Below are 9,210 nucleotides of genomic sequence, written 5' to 3' on the forward strand. Positions count from 1 at the left end.
ATCTTAGATAATTTTTATGATAATGGTAACTTTGAAAACTAAGAATGTTTTATAAAGTTATCTATTGAAAGAATAAAATATCTTACATATTTTGTGGGGTCTTTTTCTTCTCTAAGTACCTAAATGAACCAAACTATGAGACTCTGATTGCCATTCAGATTGGAATAATGGAGCAAACCATTGCTGTTTTAGAGAAGGTAGGTCTCAAAGATATTATTCATTATAATCCCAACAGCTGTGAATTATTTGAACAAAGTAATAGTATTCCAAGTCATGAATTCAGACAGAACCTAATAAAACCGTGGTCCATTATTGTCATTCAGGATCTAATTAGAGGTCCTGGAATAGTGTCTTTGCAACCATAACAAGTATGGTAGACTGAAGTACTTCTTTTACTATTAGAATTAATCCCTTGGGAGATATCTGAGTGTACATGAATTTCTAATTTCACATTAAGTTGTGATTTATGTAACAGAAGTGTTGATAGTCTTTCTTTGACTTTGTAAAGCCTTTGTTTTTTCATTATTGCTTAAGAAATGCTCAGTTTAGCTTGTATAACTTATATAAGATGGAAACAAAGTAATCTCAAGGCTTTGTATTTTTTTAATCTCTCATTTTTAAGAATATACAAGATTTTTTCTAAAATGTCATATTAAAATACCATTCTATCTTTAAACAATTTAGTTAACTACTATGTTCAGGCATTATGTTAGGCAATAGGGATATGGGGATAAGATGATACCTTGATGATAATTTAAATTAAAAAAATAATGTCTTTGTAAAAATACTTTTTTTCAAAACTACTTTTGCGGGGTGTCATGGGAACAAAAATCTCAGACCCACAAAAAGAATGTGGAAAACTGCAAAAAACTACTAAAAAAACTGGGAAGGTACAGCAATCAAAAAGATGTAGCAAATTATACTCTAAGCTGCAATTTACGAGAAGAATTGGTGGCTGTCTCAGAGAGAAAAGACATCTGTAATGCAATAGGTAAGAATATTTTTTCTTTACTCAACTGTAGGTCTCTTTGGTGACTAACATAACATAATAAAAAAAACTATAGGGGTGCCTGGGTGGCTCAGTTGGTTAAAGCCTCTGCCTTGGGCTCATGTCATGATCTCAGGGTCCTGGAATCGAGTCCCGCATCAGGTTCTCTGCTCAACGGGGAACCTGCTTCCTCCTCTCTCTCTGCCTGCCTCTCTGACTACTTGTAATCTCTGTCTGTCAAATAAATAAATAAAATCCTTTAAGAAAAAATTATAAAAAAAAATAGTAATCATTATTCCTGAAATCTGGTTAGTAGTTATAAAGCTGCCAGCATTTCTTCCAAATATTTAATTGATTCTGAATTCTGTTTCTATAAAGTAGAGATGATAATCCAACTAATTCTTTCCTTCTTCATTTTTGGGGTAGGGTCTAAACTGACTTGTGAAAAGATTGCCAAGGAACGATATGAAAACATGATGCAACACCAAAAGCTAACAAAAATTGCAAAACAACAAGCTGAACAGATTTCAGTATTGCAGGCTGAAGTTGAACGATTAAGGATGAAAACATTTCCTGCTCTTGTTCAAATATAAAAATGCTGGTGGGAAACACAAGGGAATCAATCATTTAAAAAATAATTTCATTTTATTAAAATGATTTCTTTTTCTCCCATATCAGGAAATTTAAGTAGAGCTGCTTCTTAGTTGCATATTTTTAATAGCAAATTATTTAATTTTAACCTTAATCATTATAAAAATGTGTCTTGCATTAATGTGTAAAATATTATGAATTGTTTTCATTCAGGAATGAACTGAAAATATTCAAGATGTATTTTACTCTCTTACTCATTTAGTCTTAGTTTTTGTCATAAAGACAAAAAATTCTTCGCTACTCCTGGCATTTCTAATTTTATAAAATTACCAGAAAACTTAAGAGTTAATGGATGATTTTTATATTTTTTTCTATATTTCCCAAGTTTTCTTCAGCAGAAAAAATATAATAAGAAAAAAATTTCTCAGAACATTTAGGACATTTCTCAGAACACTTATTCCCAATTCTAGCAATGAGAACAAAGTGAACCATTTCCTTTTACCAAGCCTTAAATCATTTGAAAAGTACAACATATTTTTTCTGCATAAACATAACATAGTCTTCTACATTGCATATTCTTTGTAATACATGATGATAATTAAACAATGAAAAGATTGAATGCTCAGAAAACTGCTTCCCCCTTCCATAGACTGTGAACTGCTACATTCCAAGATGATACCATCAGGTTCATTGACCAGTCCTCACAATCTTTTGACATGTCATGGTCTCAATTCTTCTGAAATCCGTGAATTAAATGTTAAGTGTAATCTGCAACAGCATATTCAGTGTGCGTAGGTGTAGGTAAAGCAAGAGAGCTATTATCATAAAAAAGCTTGTATTTAGAAAAAAAATCTTTAAGAGATTTAAAATATTCTAGAGATTGCTCAGGTCTCTTGATCCCCCATATACTGATAAATGCTGGATGGGAATGTAAGAGAAGTGATAGGCCCAACATCACTTTTGATGGCCCTCCTTAGTACCAGAATGACTCCTCAAGTAGTCGATTTGGCTGATTTCAGCAGACAAGTGCCCACTGGTAACATTCTCTACATCTTGGATCCTTCAAAATTATCTTTGAGAGGGTGATTGTGGGGGTGGGAACCTGGATCCAAGGGTGAAGTGTATGAAGAGTACAAACACTTTGTATTAGGATGAGATCATCAAAGTTCTCTGTCCTGCTGGTTTGAGTCAATAAAGATTCTGCTAGGTGTTTTTTTCCTCTCCATTTTTTCTGGTGATATAAATTCCAGATGACCAGGATTGGTTGCCTTATTAGGCTCCATTTGCTAATAGTCAATGCCACAAATTTCACCATGGATTCCTAGATCTTAACAGCCTATGTAATTTCCTTTTTAAAATTTTTTAATAAACATATAATGTATTATTGGACCCAGGGGTACAGGTCTGTGAATCGCCAGGTTTACACACTTCACAGCACTCACCATAGCACATACCTTCCCCAATGTCCATAACCCCACCACCCTATTAACAGCCTATGTAATTTCTTTCTTAGTGGCTACCCTGGGTGACTCTGACAATTCAAGCTTTTTGCTTTGAGACATGTATAGAGTGGAGGTTAGCAGAAATCTCTTGTCTCTACTAGCAGCACTTTTCAACAGAAGTCATCTTCTGGTTTGGGGGGTTGGCTTTGGAAGGGCACGTGGGTCATCCACACCAACTCACTCTTGATACCGTCCATGGTACTAATTCCTCTCAGCTTCTGCTGAACTAACAGCAATTGTATTTTTATAGTTCTTTAAATTATATTATATAGTAAGATAATTAACTGGGTCAAATATAGCATGGTTCTTAGTAGGGCTCTCTTGCTGGGTTACCTGGTTTCAAATCCTGGCTCTGCCACTTGAGCTTTAAATAACTATTTAGTTAAATAACTATCTTAAATTTTCTCATCTTTAAAATTGGGATGCCAATAATTTTAATACTCAAATGAGTTAACATAATTTGTAAACTGGCACAAAGCAGTTGCTAAATGGTAGCTTTCATTTTTGTGAATAAAAATATAGTATCCAGTGATGTTTAAAACAAATGCATCCCATTAAATAGAGGTGAAATTCAACAGAAATTATAAAAAAGGGTCTCGCCTCATGGGCATCTTGGGCATTAAACTTTCCTGTAAGCCTGATCCATGTTCCAAGAACTATCTCCTGTTGCAGGAATGTTCACTGTGCTGCTAGAGCCCTTAGCACCCAGTCAGTGCTTTGGAAACGTCCATTACTATGTCCCCAACTGCTCTCCCCAACTCTCCCAGAACTAGAGTCCCACTGATGCTATAGTTCCTCCAAGTGGACATGTGAGGGTGACTCCAGGGGATGTGCTAATCAACAATAAGTAGCTGCAACCAAATACCAGCACCATCACTAGGGAAACCATTTCCCATGCCACATTTACACCTTCTAGCTGTGCAGCAAGCAGCAATGGAGGCTGATAGCTCCCAACAGCACAGCTTCCTAGGAATACCCATCTAGAAATCTCAGGGTCAGAAGAGGCCCATGTTAGGCCTGAGTCAGTCCTCTTGGGTTCATGGCAGCTAATGACAATACCAGTGTCTAGAAGGTAGGAATTTGTGTATGGCAAGAGGGGAGTGTTTGGCAAGGGGGAAGGGTAGTACCAGCATGGACACTAACAATTAGAATGGATGTAAAAGCAGCCATCTTAATGTCTCCTGCTAGGTCAAATATTGATTTGTTAGATCATGGGGTGGGACTGGGCCAAAAACAGGGTATGCTTGGAGGAGGGGCCTTAGGGTAGTGGCTCTTTATCTACTAGTAGAGAAGTACTTTCTTTCAGGATTTTTTTTTTATTTTATTTATTTATTTGATAGAGATCACAAGTAGGCAGAGAGGCAGGCAGAGAGAGGAGAAAGCAGGCTCTCCACGGAGCAGAGAGCCTGATGCGGGGCTCGATCCCAGGACCCTGGGATCATGACCTGAGCCGAAGGCAGAGGCTTTAACCCACTGAGCCACCCAGGCGCCCCGGATTTTTTTAACTAAGTAAAGCTGTTTTAGCCTTTAACAGGACCCAAAAGCAGAAATCCAGACGGCCCTCAGGAAGGACTGGAGGATAGAACCAGGAAGCCACTGATCCACAAAGTTCTCTCTCCATCTAACATCTTTGCCTTTCTTAATAAGGGCACATACTATCCTTCTTAGCACACCAGCTTTTCTGCTTCCAAATCTGCCTACAATAGCTTCAGCCACAAAAAGAGATGGGGTTTCTTTCCCTGAGCACAATTCCAATTCTCAGAATGGGCCAGCTTGGGTCATATTTCTGTATACAACCACAAGGAGAGGTAACGTGTACAATATAGCAGCCAGAAACACAGCCTTATGAAAGTGGCTTTCTAGCTGAGGAGTCACTATGAACTGAATGGATGAAACTAGAAAGGTAGATGAACGTGAAGGATCTTGTATGCCTTGAAGGCGGGAATGAGGATATGTTGTTTTTAAGAGATAGATGGTCATTTCACTAAATGAGATGAAGAATAAACAAATTTGAAAAGACAGCGAAGAATAAAATGACATATGGACAAGTTTAATTACCTGCTACACCATCCAGATGGAAGTATGTGGTAAATGGATAGAAACACGGTCCATAAACTTAGGAGACAGGCATTTTTAGACCACTTTAGGTTTAGACATTCACCAGACTGAACTATTTTTTAACATTTAAAATAAAACCTTAAAAAAGAAATAGAACTTTTTTTACCACAATAAACAATATATTAAAATTGACTTACAGAAATGACCAAACCATTTTTTAAACATGATTTAATTTTTTTTCACATTTCTTTAAATATGAAGTTTTCTTTGGCAAATTTATCCAGACTACTAAATTTTCATTTTAGATCTTATTTTATATTTACGTAATGGTTTCTACCTTCCTTTTAAAATGTATTAAGTATCTTTTAAGTTATCATTCTCAAAAATATTCTGGGGAAATAATTATGAATTAAACATCCATAAATTCTTCTTCATTTCTGTTATAGTGTAGCAATTTATCGTCTAACCCACAGTGGTCTATCAACTGAGAAAGGCTGAGTTTCCTGTTCTCCGCAGACATGGCTGACTGCAACTCATAAAGCAACAGCTGGCTACAGCTTCTCCACTTCTGTATTAACAACTGTAACTGAGACAGGTCATTCTAAAAGAGGAAAAAAAATAGGTTAATACCTAGCTAAGCATACTATTTTAACTTAATGAAAGTTGTTAAATTAGTAAATGAGTAGGTTTGAAGAGTAACACACTTGGTCAGGATTGGGACTTCTACCCAGGAAAAAGTAAGATGGTTTTAAGTAGAATGACTGCAATGACACTCAAATTGAGTTCTATGGCTATTTTGTTTGGTCCAACCTCTGGACCATCTTTACCCTCAGGGACAAATCAAATCATGAAATAGGGCAAAACTATGTAGAGAAGAAACAATATAGATTAAAACAAAACAAAACACTTTTTCGATTATAGCTGTACTTCTAAAAAATGAAAATATTCAATTAAAATAAAATTAAAATATTCCCAACATCACTATCTTATAAAACCCAGGTAGTTACATTTAGAAAAATCCTAAAAATTCAAGACAACAAATCAGATCTAAAATTCCAATTTATACCACGCTGTTGGGGAAGGAGCCACTACATATACATGAATGACCCGGGTCAGTAAAGGTTATCTTCTCCCAAGTGCCCAGATGAAATCTAAAAACCTACTTTGTATTTGTTGTCTTATCAAACAAAGTACCTGGAACATTGGAATAAGTTGGAAGAACACAAGACTATTACTAAAAATAGTTTTTATTGGGGTGCCTGGGTGGCCCAGTGGGTTAAAGCCTCTGCCTTCAGCTCAGGTCATGATCCCAGGTTTCTAGGATTGAGCCCCGCCTCGGGCTCTCTGCTCTGCAGGGAGACTGCTTCCCTTCCCTTCTCTCTGCCTGCCTCTCTGCCTACTTGTGATCTCTGTCAAATAAATAATAAAATCTTTTTAAAATATATTTTTTATTGTACTTTGTGGTCTATGTTTAGCTTTTTTAATCATTCACTGGCAACTATCACTTTTGTTCTCATTGTACTTGATTTTATCATTTGATACTAATATTGCTACAGGCTGGAAACTAGAGAGAAAAACTTCAAATGCATATTAAATGAGAGCTGGGACTTTCTAAAGTTGTATCTGGTGTGTAGGAGCCTCTTCCACTCGAAATCTATGACTTTCATTTGAGTTACAGTTGTTGGCAGCTAGGTTTCTCAATGTATGGCTTATTGCTTATTATGCTTAAATAAACATTTTCTCTTTGAAATTACTTTCCTATCATTTATTTAAAAATAAATATTAAGAAGTGGTTCTGAAATTATTCTCACCTTTGATCTATACATTTTGACCAGTTTTAGCCTCCGAAGAAGGTCTTCTTTCTCTTCAATCTGCTTCATCAATTTTGTTCTTTCTTCACTTAATCCCTGTTTGGGAAGATCCTCATTCACAAAGTCACTTTGGAGATCACTGCATGACTCAGTATCAAGAGATTTAGATTCACACGCACTGATATTCTTGAAGGCATTTTTCAAATATGTACTTTCTTTGAATTCACCATCTTTGTGTTTAAAATTTTCCTGAAGTTCCAAACAGTTTTCTTCTGTTGAAGATCCTGGTTTCTCAGGAAAATTCCGATCGTTTTCTTCATTCTCTACCTTAAGACGTTTTACCACACCGTAACGGGAATTAAATGAAGATCTAGTTTTCCTTAATCGTTCTCTAAGTGTTGCACTCATAGGCTGAAAAAAGCACAAAACATTAATCAAGAAAAACATTCCTGTGTAAACAAACATACTAGAAATAAAAACCTTATATTTCTTTGACAGAAGTGGTTGACACCACTAGATGGCTTTGTATCTCCACATATCTAAAGTAACCACCACAAAATGTAATTCCTGCAAGCCCTATTAATTTCATGTTTTAGAAACGTCAGAACCCTTCTAAAACAGTGTTGAGACACCTATCCTTGTCATCACAAATACCTGTTCAGCAACTAGCACATTCCTGATGCTAATGAATGTTTCAGTTACAAATTAAGTAAAAGACCTAGATCCCTGCCACCAAAGACCTTCAGAATACTGCGGATTCAAGCTTCCTCAGTTTGGAATTTTGTAGTAACCTGATCTGAAACTAAATGAAAATAACTGATTCAAGATGAAAATGAGGGGTGGGGATAGGGGGTCAAACACATTATCTTAGGCTAAAGACCTAAAATTATTTAATAGTTCGGTATCTACTTACTGATCTACACATTATGTTAATTGACAGTTTTCTGTAGATTTAAACCCACTACTGGCACAATACCTAGAAATACAGAACAGCTCCAGCGAAAGAACTAAGATATTCATACTTGTTTTCTTAAACTGCTTGTACGGGGAGATGGTGGGTTGGCGCAGGACCGTGGAGTGCTAGGTAAAATCACAGCTGAGCCGGACGGGCTTTCCATCTTGGAAATGAAATCTTCGCCTACCTCTTTTAAAAAAAAAAAAAAAAAAAAAAAAATCAGAATGTAAATAAAATTAGCTGATACCGCGATATATTCAATTTTTGTGAAAGAACTTTTTACTCTTGTACATATAACATCCACAAATACGCCAGCAACAACTTCACTTAGTTGTGATCCATTCTTGCTCTTTTTGCAGTTTCCCGTTTACTTTCCTAAGTAAGACTGTGTTGGTCCACATGGTGATTCCTGGGTTTTTTTCAGGACAAATTAGCATTTCATAATAAACACTCCACTTGTTTTATCTATCAAAATATCCTCAAAATCCGCCATGTAGAGGGTAGCGAGAATGATTTTGTAATTCTCCGGGAATCCTTTAATTTCGTTACTCCGGCTTTATAATGAAATATAATTGAAATCTTGACTCGAAAAACTGACGTATCACAGTACCTTAAACCCTAAAAAGCTGTGTGACTAGAACCAACGACCACTCAGGCCTGACGAACAAGGAACACAAGCGCAGATAAATGCCCGTGTGTGTCGTTTAAGTAGCGAAGAGACCCTGGAAAGAGAGTTGGCTTAAGCCGTTTTCCTCAAACAAAGGCATCCACTTTAATGGGGTATGGAGGGGAGTTTCTTCCTACCTCCCACTACTGCAGAACACCCACACTAGCCCTCGAGAGACCCCAACTCATTCTCATCCCCAGAACCGCAGAAAGAGAGGTCCACTCGACTCCACCACAGACACCCGAACCAGCCCAACTCTCATACATTCACTCACTAGCCGACACTCCACCACCCTCCGCCATCCCCAGAGCCCAGAGCATGCGCGCTGGCCTGGCCGGGCGAGACCGCACGAGAGGCGGAAGAGAAGCGCGATTGGCTGAATTGATCGACGCGCGCAGCTCCGGGGGGGGCTCAGCGGCCTAGAGCGGCAGGACGGCGCGCGCGCGTGCGCGCGCGGCCTCCAGCGACTGCGAGGAGGTGGAGGCCGGGGAGGGGGGGTCACGCGATGTCCACAGAGACGCGTGATTGGCCCGGTGGACTGACGCTCTCCGCTCTGCCCCGCCCAAGGGCGGAGCGCTGCGGGGGAGGGGGGGGCTAGGGCGCTCTGTGCGCGCGGCCGCGAGCCTCAGCCGGGTTGG

General features: G+C 38.0%; 2 protein-coding genes across 5 annotated transcripts in view; one reads left to right on the forward strand and one right to left on the reverse strand.

The window, feature by feature from the left end:
- The window catches only part of CFAP43 (cilia and flagella associated protein 43), a gene marked incomplete at both ends in the record, with an annotated part of 102,198 nt that extends 100,617 nt beyond the window's left edge, over positions 1–1,581 (forward strand). The window contains 3 exons of the mRNA XM_080822915.1: positions 117–197; positions 838–991; positions 1,415–1,581. Coding sequence (XP_080679041.1) covers positions 117–197; positions 838–991; positions 1,415–1,581 — 402 coding nt within the window. The remainder of the gene's footprint in view (positions 1–116; positions 198–837; positions 992–1,414) is intronic.
- Positions 1,582–5,111: 3,530 nt separating this feature from the next.
- On the reverse strand, positions 5,112–8,923 carry SFR1 (SWI5 dependent homologous recombination repair protein 1). 4 transcript variants are annotated; one of them, XM_080823553.1, is made up of 5 exons: positions 8,710–8,885; positions 8,516–8,627; positions 7,973–8,094; positions 6,951–7,361; positions 5,112–5,740 (listed from the first exon to the last, which is right to left on the reverse strand). In XM_080823553.1, the coding sequence occupies exons 3-5, from the start codon at positions 8,066–8,068 to the stop codon at positions 5,549–5,551; spliced, it is 699 nt and encodes a 232-aa protein (XP_080679679.1). In that variant the 5' UTR covers positions 8,069–8,094; positions 8,516–8,627; positions 8,710–8,885; the 3' UTR covers positions 5,112–5,548. The 4 variants fall into 4 exon arrangements, with proteins under 4 accessions (XP_080679679.1, XP_080679677.1, XP_080679678.1 ...); XM_080823551.1 differs by lacking the exon at positions 8,516–8,627 and having other exon boundaries at positions 8,847–8,923; XM_080823552.1 differs by having other exon boundaries at positions 8,516–8,896.
- Between the last annotated feature and the right edge of the window lie 287 nt (positions 8,924–9,210).

Source organism: Martes martes (assembly GCF_963455335.1).
Source record: "Martes martes genome assembly, chromosome: 14".
Taxonomy (NCBI): Eukaryota; Metazoa; Chordata; class Mammalia; order Carnivora; family Mustelidae; genus Martes; species Martes martes.

Bases quoted from the DNA above. Each gene is read 5' to 3' on its own strand.
- SFR1 (XM_080823551.1), bottom strand. From the start codon at position 8,892: ATGCTCTGGGCTCTGGGGATGGCGGAGGGTGGTGGAGTGTCGGCTA. The intron at 8,095-8,846 runs GTGAGTGAATGT...TTTTTTTAAAAG, and splicing joins GGGTGGTGGAGTGTCGGCTA to AGGTAGGCGAAGATTTCATT. The intron at 5,741-6,950 runs GTGAGAATAATT...TTCCTCTTTTAG, and splicing joins TCAAAATGTATAGATCAAAG to AATGACCTGTCTCAGTTACA.